The sequence below is a fragment of the Cryptomeria japonica genome, chromosome 11 (genome assembly GCF_030272615.1).
Source record: "Cryptomeria japonica chromosome 11, Sugi_1.0, whole genome shotgun sequence".
In the NCBI taxonomy this organism is placed as follows: Eukaryota; Viridiplantae; Streptophyta; class Pinopsida; order Cupressales; family Cupressaceae; genus Cryptomeria; species Cryptomeria japonica.
In genome coordinates, this window is record NC_081415.1 from 422339354 (window position 1) to 422358343 (window position 18990).

At 36.3% G+C, this 18990-nt stretch overlaps 1 protein-coding gene across 1 annotated transcript in view; it reads right to left on the reverse strand.

Annotated features, from left to right (window-relative positions):
* Window positions 1-15365: 15365 nt before the first annotated feature.
* Window positions 15366-18990, reverse strand: part of LOC131073638 (regulator of G-protein signaling 1) — a 65433-nt gene continuing 61808 nt past the window's right edge. Inside the window, exon 6 of the mRNA XM_058010138.2 lies at window positions 15366-15844. Coding sequence (XP_057866121.2) covers window positions 15767-15844 — 78 coding nt within the window. The 3' untranslated portion in view covers window positions 15366-15766. The remainder of the gene's footprint in view (window positions 15845-18990) is intronic.

The window sequence follows — 18990 nt, forward strand, 5'->3', positions numbered from 1 at the left end:
TTAAAAACTTAATTTCCATCCGAAGGCGGTAACTGATAAAAAATAGACTTATACTTGGTCCGGGTGTTAGTGAGGGCGACTGAGAGTGAATCCTTTACACTTTCCATTAATGAATTTTGTGCTTGAATATCAGCTAAGAGTGATATTAAGCCATCAAGAGTGCTTCCCTCTTGTGTAGTTGATAGGCGTGTAGCTCTGTTGATCTATTCTTGTACTGATGAGAGATGAGGAAGGAATAATGTCTGAAGGGTCATTGTGTCCATCCTAATTTTATGCTCTTCATTCCTGAGTTCTAACTGTTGAGGCATGAGCTGTTGAAGCTTTGTATAAAAATTCTGAACTGAATTAGGCTCGGTGGTCAACTTAGTTGAGACATTGGTGATCTCTTTCTCAATTGCATCAGTTTTATTTTTGACATCTTTAATAAATAAGGAAAATGTACACAGTTTCTGGAATAAATAAAGAATATGCTTGAGTTGAGGGGACAACTCAGCAATGAATTTGACAAGTTTTACCTTGCCAACAGCAATGGATTTCTGTACTTCCTCTATCATTTTAGCAGTAAGCTCTTTATCCTTGAGTTTGCTTAAGTACTCAAATGCATCAACTCTAGATGTTTCAATCTGATTTAGGAGTTCATCCAATTGAATATGGATGGATGCATCGGTTGACACTGTTGCTGATGGTAGCATGTTTGTTAGTAGTGTCCTAACCTTCTGAAGTACTTTATTCTTCTTCTGTATGGCCAGTTGCTTCTCCTGTTCGGCCTTTGCTTTGCATAGTTCACCGAATTCAGTGAGTGCTTGCCCTTTCAATTTGGAGATGTCTACATTGGGCAACACTATTGGTTTAGACAAGTCGAATTTAAAACTATGCTTTCTCACCTTCCTTTCTTTTCCTTTGGTTGGTGGCACTAAGACAAGTGCTTGTGAGGCTTGCTGACCCTCGGTAGGTTGCTCGGTAGATGCAACACTTTGGTCGGTTCCTGTAGCCGTTGTAGTGTCCTTGGGTGGCTCGGTGCTAGGGGTCTCAGCTGTAACATTTGCAGTGCTTGTATGTGCTTGAGACGTCTGATCTTTGGTTGTATCTCCTGCAACTTTAGATTTGGTACCTTCGGTGCCTTGCTCTGTGTCCTTAGGAGCTTCGGTTGAGATAGGTGGCTTCACCGGTGGATAAGGCTGAACTTGTTCTAAGACAGATTCACTAGAGACAAGTTTTGCATAAGTAGTGCCTTCAATCATTTCCTACTCCGGTGCTGCTTCATCCATTACATCTTCATCAATTTGTATAGTGTCAACCGGGTTTGGACCTTGCTCGGTGACATCTAGATCTTGCTCGGTGACATCAACAATTTCAATTTGAGATTGTTCACCGACATCCTTTTGTTTGAAGATCTCCTACCACTTGGCTTTTGTCTCATTCTCCACATCAATGTATAGCCCATTCATCAATTTTAAGGCTCTCTGTTTCACAAGAAATTTAGAATTGTATGTGGTCAAATGCTCCTTGATTTCTGCTATGGACATGTCAGGAAATAGATGGACTAGACTTCTTTCTCTTATTTGTCTCTCTGAGTCCATTGCATATTTCCATCTGTTATCAATATGTAAGTATAGTTCACTCGGAAGTGACTTTGCTAGTTCTAATGGTGCTAGCCGAAACTTCAGAAGTGTACAGATGACAGCTTCTTCAATCTGTTGCTTCTCATCATTATTCCTAGTCTCATACTTAACATATCTAAATCCTGCAAATCCACCGTATTCTTTAAGATTGGCACAAAAAATTTCAACACTGTGAATATTTACCTTTTTGCTTTTCACAATTTGGAATTTATTTGCATCATCAGACTCTGTATCACTCGACTCTTTTGCCAAAATGAGTCTCTGAGTAGATTTCTTATAGGTCTTGGTTACCTTTGGTGCAGTGACACTCTTCTGCTTCTTACTCGGTGATGCAGCTGATGCTCTGGTGTTGGGTCTCTTTGTTGGTGGAGTCGGTAGGGCCTTTGAGATGTCCTATTTCTTTCTTTTCAGAACTTTACCCTTAGGCAACTTTGTGCTTAATGTTATTTCTGCCTCTTGTGCTTCTGATTCCTCTTCGGTAACGACAAGATTGCCTTTGACAGGTGTAGAGGAGGATTCTTCTCCGAATTTCTCAGATAAAACCTTTATCATTTTTGTAGCTTTTCTTGTAGCCTTAGGTACTACAATGCTCATTTTTACTTTCTCCTTCACCTCTTCATAGGTTCCATACCTTAGTTCGGTTGCATGCCTTGGCAATGATAAATAGGCATCAATTTGTTGCTGTGTAATATCATAATCAATCTCATAACCCATTGGTTGCAATGATTGAGTCCTCAGTTCAACAGCATTTACATAGCAATAATCAGTGTCGACCTCAAAACATATATTGTCCTTGTATTTTTCTACCTGCTGTGGTGGAATCCTGTACCTGTTGTGCATTTTCTCTTGGAATTTGCTGAAGTAATCATCCACGATATCATTAAAGTTATCTCCTAACTTCTTGATGAAGTCATTGATCTGATGGGTGACAGGTCGGTGTAGCTCCCATACTACTTTACCGACTGAGGGAAAGAACTTCTCAAAGTAGAAAAACATACATACAAGCAGTGAACCGAACTTTAGTGTATTTACCAAGTTGTTCTTCTTCGGCTTCCTTATTGTGTTCAGGTTCTCAAAGAAGTTCTTTAGTAGTACTTCACACAAGTCTACTTTCATTCCCTTCTTCACTATTTCGTAGGCCAAGTCAACTATAGCACATGGTACACTATTTTCCCTTGCAGATTGGAAGAAACAGTAACCAATTACTCTTATTGCAAACTTGAGTTCTGCATCAGTGACATTATTCAGTTTCAGTCCTCGGTAATCAGATTCTACTCCGGTTAGACTGATTAGCTCTTTTTGTGATATCATTTTTTGTGCTTGTGCATGATCATAGATGGGATACCCAGTGATCAGGTGAATGATTTCCTTAGTGATCTTAAACGGTTGCTCTTGTAGCCACATGAAATCATCATGTACTCTTCTCAAGACAAACTTAACCCACTAGGGTTTGAACACACGAGGATAGACTAGGGCTTCAGTTAATCCCTTGATTTTGACATGCTCAAATTTGCTATCCAGTTTGCCATCAGTGCAAAGTTCATCAAATGTGTCACTAATCTCAACATGACCGAGTTCCTCAACACGACATTTGTTGAAGAATCTAAAATCTTCTACTAACAAGACTCGATCCGGGATGAGTGAAAATGCAGTTTTGTCATCCAGTTTAGAGGCAACTTTGGGAGTTAAAGAATATTTCAGCTAGGGCTTCTCCACATTTTGGACAACTACGGGGTCTTGGATCTTGGGCGCCATGGTAGGTTTCAGGTAAGATTTGACAAATTATCCTTAGGTTTTACAAACGACTAACACTTCACACTCAATAGACAATAGCAATTTGACTAGATCAGAAACCAGCTAAACAGTGAATATATTTGATGTAAATACCTCGAAGTTCGCTTTGAATGAAGTTTGATCGCTTTGATTCGCTCTGCTCTGCTTCTTGAAAACTTGGTGAATGTAAATGACCGCGAAAACACTTTTAGTACTCAAAAATACCTCATCGAGCTCCGTGCAAGTTAGGTCAAGACATTAAATGCACTCGGTTCACCTTTTACCGATTTACTCCATTTTTCATTTTAACCGAGTAACCAACTTTCCTTTATTAACCGACTTGACAGGTTTCCTATATACACCGACTTTCCTGTATAGTATATAAACTGACTAATTGCATCTTAACTATGCAGATTTTGAATTTTGTACATAATAGAATAGGAACTGTTATGATTTAACCTTTAGAGAATGCAGTCCCTTCATACCTTTTTCTGACTAATTTGAAATAGGTGCACCTAACTCGGTAGGTAAGGTGCTTTCTTCATTTGACATAATTTCTTTCTTTTTCCAAATCATCTTGAATTTTTCTTTTATCTCTTCAGTGTCTCTTCTAGGTTGATCTCTGCAATCTCCAGCTAAATGTCCAACTTTGTGACAATGAAAACATGCCATACCAGGATTTCTCCATGATCTTCGGTTGTTCATTCCAAACCTTATAAAGCAGTTGGCACTAATATGTCCATATCTTCCACAACATTCGCACCATATCCTTGTATTGTAATCCCATGGTACTGCTGCATATTGTCGGTAAGGATCTGTGTGAGATCGGTAACAACTAGTGTTTGCTCGGTGTGGATACCGCATGTAGTTCTTTTGCTTAGACTAGCACTTCTCAGTACTATGTCTATATCTATTGTAGTTTCTACAAAACCCTTTGAATTTTGCCTTCTGATAGTTGTTAACAGACTTTGCCCTACATTGATTAGATGTGTGACCATATTTATTGCAATTGTAACAATATCCATTGGATTTAGTGATATTTGGTTGCTTACCTTTTCTGATCTGGCATATGTTGGCAGTATGACCTTGATTTCCACAATAGTAGCAAATAGGCTTCTTCCTTTTGATGTTATTCCTGTTTCTAGCTTGCTTTGATGATTCTCCTCTCTCGGTAGTATGAATTCCTTTCTCGGTTGATTCTTTTCCTTTGTAACCGAGTCCTCCATCTTTGTAGGGTCTTCTTGTATTCAGTTGTTCATCCAACATCTTTGATGCTTCATAACTTTTCTCCAATGTTTCTTTGGATTTCTTCTCAGTTTCAAGTTCACCAGTCAACCTTGATACTTCAAGCTTCAATGATTTATTTTCATCATTCTTTAGAATTGCTTCATGATGTGCATAACCTAGTTGATCTGTCATATTTTGTTGAATACTAGTTAACCTTATGATTTCATCATCCTTATCAGATACTAGAGCTTCAAGTTGTTGTTTCTCTCTTTGTAGATCTCTTGCTTTATCCTCGGCTATCCTTAATGCATCTAGATTTTTAGTCATTTGTGTACTGAAATGTTCATGTTCTCTTTTAATTGCTTTTAGTTGATCAGCCAATGCTTTGTTCTTTTCTTTCAACATTCCAATCATTTCTTCAATCTCTTCAGATATACTGTTCTCAGATGATGTCTCGATTTGTTCCACTAGCTCTTGAGAATCCTGCAAGTCATCAGATAATCTTCTCCTTACTTTCAAAGATTTTTGCATTTGCCTCTGCATTTCTGCAATCACTTGATTTGCATTATCCAGCTCTTCTTGTAGATACACAATCCTCTGAGATTGTTTGTAGCCTTCCATTGATAAGATATTTCTCTTTAGGTAGTTAAACCCTTTTCCAAGATTCAAGCTCTGATACCAATTGTTAGGCCCAATATGGAAAGCTAATGTACTGAGAGGGGAGGGGTGAATCAGTACTCCAAAACTTTCTTTGATAATAACCTTACTGTTATGCATAAACAGAATAGTGCAGTAACATAAAATAAAGTTAAAACAAATAGATAACAATCATACATGATTCACTCCATAACACATATATTTTGGTCATGCAGAAACTCTTGGTTAGAGAGAAAAACTGCGGTGGGGATGGCACCCACAACTTCACTACTGCAATAATAAAGATTGCTCGGTTAGAGCTACATTTAGCTATTTCTGATAGCTTACCCTGTTAGGAGTAACAAGATCTATTAGATCTACCTTACTAAAGGATTTCACAACACTATATAAATGTTGCACCTGGTTAAAGGATTTACAATTTATAGACTTGTTTAGAGTCTTTTACCCTGTTAAAGGTTTCTCTTACAACTTCAAAATATTACAATAGAATCATTACAAATATCTGCAACTTTACATCTGAAATGTTATAGCAGATTCTATGTGCTCAAAATAAGATTACCTAGCTTGTAGCATACCTCGGTAACCCATATTGTAACTCGATAAACCCTTCTGTTTACTCTGTTCTTCGACTGTTCACTGATAACCTTCTCGGTGACCTCTCTGTGTCTCTGTAACAGTCTTCCTTCATGCATACACACACATGCATTCATACATATTCATCCACATTTATTTCTCTCTTCCCATGCTGTATAAATAGATCTCTTACAACGGTGATCTAATTCATTGCTTCGATCTTACAAAAGATTCCTCAAATGAATAACTAAACAAAAATATTTCATTGGTTAGATTGACCTTGCAATCAAACATAATCTTCTAGTGCAATTTCCAATGTAAAAAACGGTTAGATGTGCCTCGATCTTGTAACACGTTTTCATGTGCATGTCCAGGTTCAATGTATCTGGTAAAACGTTTCACTCGGTGAGTTAACTTTACTGCTCGGTAGCCATGAAACAATACTCGGTAAACAGCTCGGTGAATACTGCGTTCTGTGACTGCTTTCTTCTGTAACCGACTAGACCATTCATACCAACTTCTCTGTGTGTACCGACTGCATGATTCGGTAATACTAACGGACTAGTATGACTTTGGATATAAAACTAATGGCAATTTGATAAGTAGTAACAGACTGATGTGAATTTGCATTACTGCCCAACATTGGCTACCCTTTTGTTCCTTTGCAATGATGGCATATACTTGTCTTTTGTGTTGACCTAAGATGTAATTTTAGTGCACACTAAAAAACACATTGTGTTACTATTTTTTTGCAAGCTTATTCCATGTTTTATCATTTATCTTTATAGGCTTCTTTCTTGATACGTTGGTTTGTGTTTTGTTTCATCTTTCTTTCAAAGGCAACTTGTTTGCAATGGTGAGATAGACTTACTCCATGTCATCTATCTTGAAAATTGTAAATTTAGAGCATATTTAAAAACACATTGTGTTTTCCAATATGATATTTTTTTTGTAGGCTCATTTCATGTCTTATCATTTATCCTTGTAGGCTTACTTCCATGTTAGCGAGTGAGGTGATGGAATGTGATGGACTAGAGCTAATTGTAGGGTGAGTGAAATTTTGGAAAGTGAAAGGTGGAGGGGATTGACTCTATATAGGTCTATACATAAATACCCTTCAAATCTCTATACATATCTAGGAGATGGTGGCACATTTTATCTAAAATATATTGCAAGTGTAACACAAAGTCACTAACTTCTTATTGTCCTTATTTTATTGTATAAGGTTAGTGAAATTTACTTCAAGAGGTATTCATATTTGGAAATGATTGATGAAATATTTTGTGTTCATGTCAAAGGTGTAGATATATCCATGAAATATTGAGTAAAACCACTCAAGAGCATGCTCATTGAGTGAGTGAGGAAAAAGTTTTCTACATTAGCTATTGTAGACGTATAAATTTGACCAATCTCCTAAATAAATATTTAATATTTATTTTAACCCCATTCCTCCTATTAATTAAATTATATTTAATTAATTTATTCACATTCCTCTATTTAATTAAATGAATTACTCAATTTATTTAATTAAAATTACCTAAACCTTTTCTAGCCTTTAATTAAATAAATCACTTTATCTAATTAATTCCCCTTTCTCCCTTTTTATTTAAATTTACATTTAATTAAATCGATCCTTGCAAATAAATAAATCTAATTTATTTATTAAATCCCCTCACTTGTATTTATGCAAGTTGCATCTATTTTAGTTGAAATAAAGTAATTTTATTTTAATTAAAATCCTTTTCCCCCCACTTGCATTTTCCTACATCTCCCACTTGCCTCCTAAACCCCTTCTAGATTCTTCTAATCACTTCCAATTTAGCCTAATTCATCTCCTAATTATTGTCACATTCCTAAGCAAAGAGAAGTCACTTCTCAAAGCCTCCAAAGTCTTCAATAACAATTAAAGGCTTCGTGTCTTCAAATGGTTAACCTCTAAAAGCCTTACAAATCCTTAAAGGCTCTTACATAACCATTTATGGTTAACTCAACCTTCTTGCATGGTTAGATACTTTCTCTCTAACTTAACCCTCAACTAACCCAAGAGTCTCAACAAGCATTCATGGCTTTAACCTTGGTTATCTTATTAACCCTTGCACAAGAGTTTACCCCTTGGGTAAAAGCTTTATCCATTGGATAACCCTAACCTAACCTTAACCCTTACTTTCTAGGGTAACCTTCATGTCTTCTCAGGCATTTAATGTTTCTTGCATCTCCTCTCAAGCAACCTTTTGTTGACAATTGTCACCATTTCATTGGTGAGAATTTTAAATATGGATTGATTAACTTTCAATCCTAGCCCTTGTTAATAGTATTCAATCTTAACCATTCATTGCCCTATTTTCCCTATAAATAGAGCTCTCTTTCCTCATTTTCATATAATCCAAGTTTCATGCATCTACATTATAGTCTAATTTAGTAAGAATTTTAGCCTCTCTTTGTTAGAACATCATCATAGCATTTAGGAATATTTTTCATATCATAAGATATTCATGCTAGGATAGTATATCATGCTAGGATAATTTGCTAATCTTTTATCATATCATCATCTTCATACTAGCTTAATCATCGTGTATATATATATATATATATATATATATATATATATATATATATATATATATATATATATATATATATATATATATCTTAGAATTATAAATCAAATATCACTCGTTCTTGGAATTGTCATTCCTAAGTCACTTGCCCGATGATCTGAGAGAAAAACATTGACTTTAGGGATCCAGTGAGATAGAGAACAATGGGACACCCCTTGGGGGGTTGAACTAATTAAATTAGTTCATTACTTGCACCAAGAGTCTCATTGGTGTGTGGGTCTTTTAGATTCGAGTTATTCATTTTTGTCACCACATTTTTCCGCATACACCTATTAACCACATTAAAAGGAATTATAGATGTAATTTATACTAGTACACCCATGTAATACATTTCTTTGATACAAATTACAAATCCTTAAAAATTAAGGTGCCTATATCTTCGGTGCCATAATCAACTTGCAACTTGAAATAGTTGCATTGTAAAAAATTAATTTACTTTCTTTCATTCTGAATAGAATCATTTGGTTTTTTGTCATTTTTAGAATAATAATCATATTTCTTAGTTGTCTATTATCATATATATATAGTAAACATGTTATCATCAAATATAAGTTTAAGTCCTTTTTCAACTACTTGACGAACACTCATCAAATTATGCCTTAGTTGTGATGAGAAGTATACATAACAATTTCTACTCTTCCTTGTCTAGTTTTTATATCCAAATTTTCTTTTCCACAAAATTCAAGTAACTCTAGTATTGTCCAATTTTAATTCACTTATAAATTTTTCATCAATCTTGTCGTATGATTAGAATCACTTGAATATCAAAATTAAGCCTCATTACTTGTATTCCAACTTCAATCCATGAAAGAGAGTTTACCTTTCTTTGGACCTTAGTTTACATTCTTTGTGCATAGTCAACTTTTCTTTTTTCATTTAATTTTTTTAATTACGGGGGGGTGTTCCCCCCCGACATCGTACTGTTGGGCTTATTATTCGGCAAGGAGTGTATATTGTGCGGTCCCCGCTGCCCATACTTCTTCCGGCACCAAGTGTCCCCAACATTGTCTATCCTACCGCTGACGTTCTCCTCGCAGTGGTTGTTGCTCATGAGCCCCTCATTCTTCCACTTACGTTTGTTAGATATATCGATCGTTTGGCGACCTTCACCGGACCTCAATTCAAAACCCTCGCCTTCGCGCCACCGAAATCTGCCACACCAGCCAGTATTCACCATGCTGCTAGGCCCAGTCAGCTCCAACCCAACGCCACGCGAAGCCTATTCATTCACCCACAGGGCAGCCACACCGACCATATAATCACACCACGCGACATCATTCTGGGCCATATAGAGCCACATCAGCGCCCAACATGCGCCAACTCGATTGTCCAGTCATCGACACATGGCACATTATGGTTCATCTACGCAGCCTGCACAATAATCTACCACGCAATTGTACGTAAGGTACAGTCACTGAGCCACATCAACGCACCTCAGTCATACGAAATACACGTCAGTAGTCCATGTCAGCGATTGTATCGCCACATCAGCTCTACTGACCAAACATTGTCTGCCATGTCATCATTTTCCATACAAGGGAGTGCGACGGTCTGATGACGATCATACGACTATCAAATTTAATCGCGTAAAATGTTGATGTTAGCACTGCATCAACAATTTTTTGAAAATTTATCATCCCCCTCTCATTGAGCATTTTGGTTTTGAGGGCGAACTTTGGAGGCCCATAACTTGCTCATTTTAGCTCCTTTTTTGGTGCAATTTTTTTTTTATTTGAGCTAATTTTTCATGCTCTTCACAGTGATGGTGGATTTTTCTGATTGTGATGGACAGGTTTTTCACAATTTTCAGTTTTTCATGACTATACATGTCCAATCCTCAATTTTGCAACTTCAGAAGCTTCGTTCGGGCTCATACGACCTCCTTTTCAGGTGTCATTTTTTTTAAGTGCATAATTTTTCGTCTACTTTCATAATCTGCCATCAATTTGGAGTGATTTTGAGTAGAAATTGTACTTTCAGTATTTGGTCATTTTTGGCCTATTCGGTACTTGTATTTTGCTTGGATCTCAGTTTAGATCACTTGCAATATTTGTTGGGGTCTCTTCTAGCCTATTTAAGGCAGTTGTAAAGTTGAAATCAGAAGTCCACTTTGTCATTTTTTGCAAGTGCCCCATTGTACACGCACTAAGTATAAAGTGTCAAATCATCATTTTTGGGGGGTCTCTTGATTGAGCAATTTGTGGGGGTGGCTTGTGTGATTGTGCCTCTCTTTTCTTAGTGCTCTTTCATTTTTTTGCTATGGGTTCTCCTAAATTTCCACTTTTAACTCCATATAAATATGCTTCATGAAAAATTGATGTATGGAGTAAGCTAATGGAAAAAGGATTAACTCGCTATATTGATGGAACTATAACTCCACCAACTGATCCTAATGTTCACATGGAATGGCTCACTAAAAACATTATGGCTATTGGCACATTGAGGAAATGCACATCAAAGGATCTCATCTTTCACATTGACAAGTGTAAAACAGTTAAGGAAGCATGGGATGTCTTGGGAAAATTGTATGGACAAATTGATGAGATTAGAGACTATCAACTTGATAATGATCTCACCGTGTTGGATCCCAAGAACTTTGATACAATCCAAGATTATGTCACCAAGGCAAATGAGCTAAGAGCGTAGCTGAAGGATTGTGGCATCGATAAGAAGGATGCACAGTTGGTCTACAACCTTTTGGGAAAGCTTCCATCAGAGTATGCAGCATTTGTTTCTAGCTTCCAAACTCATCACTTGACAATGGGTAGTTCCTTCATTATGCCTACATTTGATGCATTCACAGAAATGTTGATGTTGGAGCAATCTAAGTTGTTGAGCATGGGGATTCTCAAATCTTCAAAGTCACAAGCTTTGGTGGCTAATAAAGGTAATCAAGAAAATCAAGGAAAGATTTCCAACAAGAAGCAGAAGCAGTTCAAGCCTAAGACACAACAAGATGGAGCACAATCTTCCTCTCCACAACAAAAGGATTCTACTTCCTCCCCTAAGGGCAAATCATATAAGGAGAGGTTTTGTTCATATTGCAAGAAAAGTGGTCATGATGAGCGTCGTTGCTACACTAAGCAAATTAATGAATTGGCCAACATCCTCAAGAAGAACAACATTGATTTACCATCCGCTTATAAAAAGGATTCATCTCCTTCCCCTTCCTCACAATCAAAAGGAAGGGACAATATCTTTGTGCTAATACAAGTCATGATTTAGGGAGATGGCTTCTAGATTCAGGGACTTCTCATCATATGGCATCTTCTCAATCTATGTTCTCTTCATTTGAGCCTTGCACCATGCCACCTATTTTGATGGGCAGTCATACATACATGAATGTGATTGGGAAATGATCTATTGCCATTGGGGATAACTCCTCCAATGATGTGTTGTGTGTACACCATTTGACAAACAATCTTCTTTCCATCTATCAAATCACTCATGGGGAAACAAGAAAAACTATGGAGTTCATACCTGATTCAATTATCATTAGAGACTTGGAGACCAAAGCTATCATTGCTACAGGGGTGGTTGATCATGCATCATGGTTGTATTCCTTTACCGATTTTGCTCCTATTGATGAAGATGATTCTTCACATGATGATCACACTTCTTGTGATGATTCAGATTTTGAGAACTTTGGGTACTTGAACTTGGGGATTCTCACATATGACCCCATTCTTGAGCCTTGCATTTCATCTCCTCCTATTGATATCACATCACCTATTGCACCCGATGATGTAGATGTTGCAACAGTTTTACCTTCTTGTGATTCAGTGCAGCAAGGTATATCTTGTCTTCTAGCTTCAGTTCATTGGGATGACTACTTGACAGACATTGCGGGTTTGTTTATGGAGTCCTACATTGCAGATTTGGGAGACATCATTGATGACATTCATCTTCTCTTTGATGAAGATGATCCTTCTTCGATTGTTGCGAGGGCAAACTTTGATCCTCTTGTTCATTCTCTACATGATCATTCTTTCAAGGCTGACATGATTGTGGATTCTTATGTACAACACTTGGAGGTCTCTTTATCCTTAGAGGAGACATGTGAGTCTTTGGATCATGTTCTACATTCATCTCCATTAGATCTTGGAGTGCCTTTTTCAGCAGTGTGGATCAGTAAACCACCTTTGGAGGAGGTAACTTTCAGCATCAACATGGGGACACTTGAGCAATTTTCAGAGACTTTATGCATAATGAGTTTTTTTCCTACCTCTTCCCTTCATGATTGGGGGGACTTGATGGATTCACCTTTGGTTTTGTTTCTTCCTAAGGGGAGGAACACCATTTGATGATCGTGGAGCAATTTCTTCATTCAGTTTCGAGCTTCTACCATTGGTGCAGTTCTACAGTGAGGGAGGGCTCCTTAGTCTTTCTTCTTCTCTCATATGGGAGAGGGTGGGGGGGGGACTTTTTCCTCACATGGGGTTTTGTCCTTCTCATACATGGGCTATTTTTAACAAATTCTTACAAAAATAAATAAACAAACATCAAATTAAATATATTTGAAAGTGTATTGGGTCGGAGAGAGGATCAAAAAAAATTGTGCATAACAAGTTGCTGTTAAATGTAGCGGTTGTCGTTTCCTCCTGTCATCAAAAAGTCAGCATGCTAACGGATGCTTTTTGTATGTTACATGTCATTTTGTATGGTAAAATATATGTCATAATGTCCTGGGCATGTCGTTTTGTAGGGAGAATAGTCGCATCCCAATTCTATTGCAACTAAACCTACTAGAACAATCAATTTAAAAAACATAAACAAATTTATTTGTTCATTTGTCCACCTTCACCTTTCTTTACAATCTCCTTAGCTTAATTTTTCCATATGATTAGGCAAATTGGCACTCTCCTTCTAGACATTAGTGGGCCCGCAAAAATGGTATGGTAAGCCTAAAACTGAAAAAAAAAAATGACTTTATTCAACCTAAACAACACTCGACCACACCTTTGGTGCACCGCACCCCCTTTAAAAAAAACACAATTATTTTGAAATATTCACTAGTCTTAGGTATTGACTTCTTGCAGATTTTGAAATCACATTTTGTCCTTTTTTGCCATGTCCTAGTGGAGGACCTATAACAATATTTGTAGAAGAGAATATAGGAAGTTTGTAGGGGTGTGCTTAATCTAAAAACCAACAAATATTTTGTATCCTTCCCCTGGTAATCATTTTTTTTCTCTAACTATTTACCACGCCTCTTCCACTTTTGACTCTTCGATCTCCATGATTTCTCAAATCCCATCCAAAACCTAAATTTATTGAAACAATAATACCTATAAATTTGTAAATTTTTCTGAAGCACAAATTTGACTTTTAGGTGAAATCCATTGTGAATACCAGAAAGTTTCATCTCCTAAGCCTGAATTAACCAAGAGGGTTTTCCTCCAAGAAAAATGTTGAACCTGAACTTTGGAAGCAAGAGTGTCTGAAATTTGACAAAATGATAAAATCAAATGTCAAATATAATTTTCAACCTCACCACCAACAGCAAAAGTGTATGTGACACGTTTATTTGAAATTTGGCATTCTCCCAAAGATGACATACCTCACAAATAAGTGTGTCACTGTGCACTACTCCCTGATTGTTGGATTCAATCACAGAAAGTACCAATGTACTCATTTTGGCTCCAAGAATTATTTGGCAACTGTCAAATTAACTTCCCAATAAAGCTAGTACTCTCCAAGAATGTTGAAATTTTCAAGTGTTGGAATCGATAGGAAAAGAGACATTACATACAAGTCAATTGAGCCTCCTTTGTACCTTCACATTTTGCATTCATATCTACTAGTGCAGCTGAAATTACAAGATATATGAAGAAAAACTTAACAAAACATTAATTTCATGAGCTAATCATACAACATTAATTTGATGTGTTGACCCTCTAGACAAGTAGTGCACATACTCATAAACATTTGAAACCAATCTTTTTTTTGTTACATGGTTATTTGATTGACTCATTCTTTTTCTTCTCTTAATAAAAAATAAAAACTTGTGAAATTCAAATGGACGAATCGACATACTACAAACAAATTATATTTGAGTTTTTTTTTAAATGAACTTTAAAAAAATTGATTTGTTTTTCGTTTCCACAAACTTAAAAGTTTAATCAAATATATACTTATGCCATAGACAGGGCTTATCAAACAATTGATTTAGTGAAGCTCTACACCCCTAAAATCTACTAGGAGAATCAAGCATACATTTAAACAAATTTGTGCAAAATTTTGCTGAATAGTATTTATTTTATTTTGGTTGGCAACAAACCTTTCGTCCACATATAAGAATAATCTTGGATGCTCCATGTAACATCAACGGCAAATGATAGTGGATCCATTTCTATTCCCATTATTTAACCAGAAAGGGGAGTTAATGCCTAACAAGAAACGCCCTTATTACACGACTGTGAAAATGTTTTGGCCATTTGATGTTTGCTCATACACAGAATTATTTGTTTCACAAATTTGGTATCCTGACGTAACAGAACCACTCTAATTCGTGGAACAAGCTATACTCTGAGATTGTTTAAGAATACTTGATGAAGTCATACAAAGCCATATTCTCAAAAAACTCGAGGGCATTAGGAGAAAATTATCCTCAGTGGTTCTGAAAGAGTTATTTACATCATTTATTTGGATTATGGTGTAGTTACATAGGATGAATGTAGGCTTGTTTCCAAGATTTTGATCTATAAAATGCCCAATTCTGTAGTAGAACACGATGATTTGTTTGAATATCATTTTTGGCAAAGAATGGTACCTATTATTTGTCTTTACTACTGAACGCTACTTAAGAGGTTCAGACTCGGAGCTTTTATTAGTTAGGCAGTGTGCACCCTATTCTTTTATTTTGTTATTTCTGCTAAAAAGATGATTGTAAGAATTCAAGGAAATGCATATCGGACATTTGGATTTGAATGGTTTAAACTTTGAACAGAGGAACATACTTGTACAAAATATAAAGGTAAAAGTTGTTTTTTTAGTCACTGCCAGTCAAGTCACCAATTGGGTGTTTGAGACCCCTCCCAGAAGCACATGAGAAGATTTCTCTCCACTTACCAATATAGATATATTATCGCACTCCAATATGGCAAACTTATGTTTTTCATTTGTCTTCTTAAGAATGAAAAATTATACTATCAGCTCTTCACATACTCCATTTCTCTGCATCCATTTAGGTAACGAATAGCACTTGAAATCTAACTAATATTACATTAAAAGTAGTGATTCTTTTTCTTTAATATTTGAGGAGTTTCAATTCCTGGGGTGATATCAGGTTTCAAGTCAACCATCAGCTCGCATTCTTCCACACAAAGACTTTGACCGCTCAGGCAATTTGATTACTCTGCCACTCGAATTCACCTGCAAAAGACAATGATACAATTTTCAACACCGTTTCTGAATAAGAAAGTATCTGGCATTGATAGTCCATGACATAAAATATATACGAGTTTAATCACAGTAACAGCAATTTCTGAGAAGTGATTTTATTTTAAATATTTGAGGAATTTCAATTCCTATGGGTGACACCCAGTTCATTTATCATTTGGAATTCTTCCAAGCAAAGACTTCAGACAATTTTATTAATGGCTTTGCCATTTGAATTTACCTGCAAAAGACAATGGTATAAATTTCAAGATCTTTCTGAATTAGAAGGTATCTAGCATCGATAGTCCATATTATTTGTGGGTGTGTGTGTATCATTTTTTATAGAATAACACAAATCTCCATTCTTCACGGTCCCTTTGCATCATCCTGTAGCCACATACTTGAATCAAGGGTTTTCAAGACAATCCAGAAGATGCATCCATTTCACCGTGGTAATTCTCATTCAAAACTAATGTTTCCAAGGGAATTAATATTACTGCAGTAGGCCTACAGTTTCACCTCCTACATGTGGTTTTTCTATTTAATTAGGCCTCTGACATCATACAACAGCCATTTTGTTTAGGAAACCACACGCCAAAAAATCAAATGTTTTTATTTGTCTACTTATATTTTCAATAAGTATTTTGCATTGTAATGTATGAATAAAGACATTTTGTTGCCTACATTATCTTTGTGATCGTTGCATTGTCAATTTAGTAATGTATTAATTACATTTTGGTTATGCGCAATTGGGTTTGACAGTTGTCTTCACCAAAAGACTATTTGGTCTAAGTCAGAAATCTGGAGTGGGATATTGATGTGACAAGTCCTTGTACCCAAGTACTACATTGTACTATAACTACCCAATTGAATAAAAATAAAGTCCTCTTTATGATCTGTGTTTCCTTAATAGCATGTGATTTATTTCTATAAGCATATTATTTTGATTAAAATGACTTGCACCATTGCCCCTATAGTGACAATCCTTACCAAGCCATGGCAATCCATCTGAATCTCAATTGACATGTTGCATCTACCTACCAATGATGAGCATTATTAGAATTGTGCTTTTTCTGTGGTTGACAAGTTCTTGAAAATTGTGTGATTATCATGCCTTGCAAGAAAGGGATCTTTGTGAAGGAAACCACCTAGTTCCTTTTGAACGTGTGGATCTGTTTGGCTGCCACAATCAATTGTGCGCAATTCCTCAGCACCTTCTCATCTATAATGTGATCCATGATGGATGCAAGATCAACCAAATCCACTACTGCATTCCCCGATGGTGGTCAGTCACATGATTGTGCATCTCCTTAGGATGTACCATTCAAATAATCCACACAATGAGATGAGAATCTCTCGTATGTCAAATACAACTAAAATGGAACTATTCATGTCTTCAAAGGGCAGATCATGTAGGAAGAGACATCACCCCATGCATAGAAGGAAGTGAATAAGGCAACCAATGTTGTTGAACACATTCAACAAATTAACATTGAGTTCATGAAATTTTGTAGAGAGCCAATGATAAACACAAGCGTCAAGATCAATATCATGTTCCTCGTCAAATTTAGGTGGGTGAAAAAGTATGGTTGTCTTCAAAAAGAGCAATTCCAAGGTCCAAATAGGGAGCCTAGACCTCTTGGATGTGAGCCATACACCATCATCAAACAAGTAGATGAAAATGCAGCAATTTGTCATCCTACCTCAAGTCGCAGTCCTACGATATCGGGTTCTTGTCTGCGAGGCTGGAATCTGAGCCTGGTCTAGGTTCGCACTTGGGTTAGTCTCGGGTGCGTCTTGAGCACCCGAGATGAACCCAAGATGAACCCAAGCCGAATGTGAGCATACCCGGTCACATGAGCACCAAAAATGACCCCACCAATTTAAAAAACCACTTTTAAATGCTTAAAAATGCTAGTCAAACCCCAATTTCGCCCATATGATTCAATTTTGACCTTCTCTTTACTCATTCACTCATTTTTTTCCTCCATACTTGCATTTTTCACCATTTTTTTCTTCCAAGCTTGTTTTGAAGGTGGTTGCATTTTTCTTCAAGGCGAAGGCTACAGAGGTGTGAGACATGCATCAAAGGCTTAGGAATCATTGGAGAAGGCAGATTTAGCCGACAAAGGTGAGTGAATCGTCTTTTTTTTCAATTTTTCAAGAATTTTTTCAAATTTTTCAAATTTTTTTTTAAAATTCAAGTTCATTTTAAAAATATTTTCAAGAAGTTTTGAATATTTTTTTACACTTTGTATGTATAATAGATGTTATAATACTGATTTTTTCCAAAAAAGTTTCCAGTTTTCCATTTTACGTTCATTATTCATACATAATTGTCATATCCCCAAATTTTTCATAGTATTTCATTCCAATTCTAGAAACTTTACTTTTAAGTATCATAGTAAATAGTTAGTAAATTGCTATGAGTGTGAACATATGTTTGTTAACGACAAGATGAGATGTCGATTTAAATTCTATTGTGGTCTTGAAGTTGCAATGGCATAGTTTTGAAAAACTTATTGAATGTATATTTGATCATGCATGATGAATTTTACTTATCTAACCTTGAAATTGAATATGGTCTAATCACGTATTTGAATTGACCAAGTGCTATCCAGGAGAAGAGGTCATTAAGCCTGCATCACCGAAAAAATAGGGAGAGTATCATTCAGGAGAGGAATATAGACACGTGGGAATTATGTCGATGCCATCTCGAGTCTTTTGAACACTGAACTGATATAGGGATCGAGTAAGTACATTGTATTAAAATATTGTAATGTTTCTTTAATGGTCATCTTAGTCATCTTAGTCGTCTTTAGTTAGTTTCTATTTTCAGCTTTAGTTTACGATTGTTTCTTTTAGAAACGTCATCCCTTGTAAATTCTTTATATAGAGCTCTCGCTCTATTGTTTAATAACATCAAATATTTTAACATGGTATTAGAGCAAGCCAATGGGATTGTTATCACTTGAACCTGCACCCCTCTTCGCTAAGCTATCAACTTAGCAGGCTTGTGACACATGGGAACCCTCCTAGGCCTGTGGGTTGCCTAAAAAATGGAGTGAACCTCCAGAGTAAGCTGGTTCTTTTCAAAATCTGCACCTAAACTAACAGCTTCTTCAAGGAATAGAGTAAGG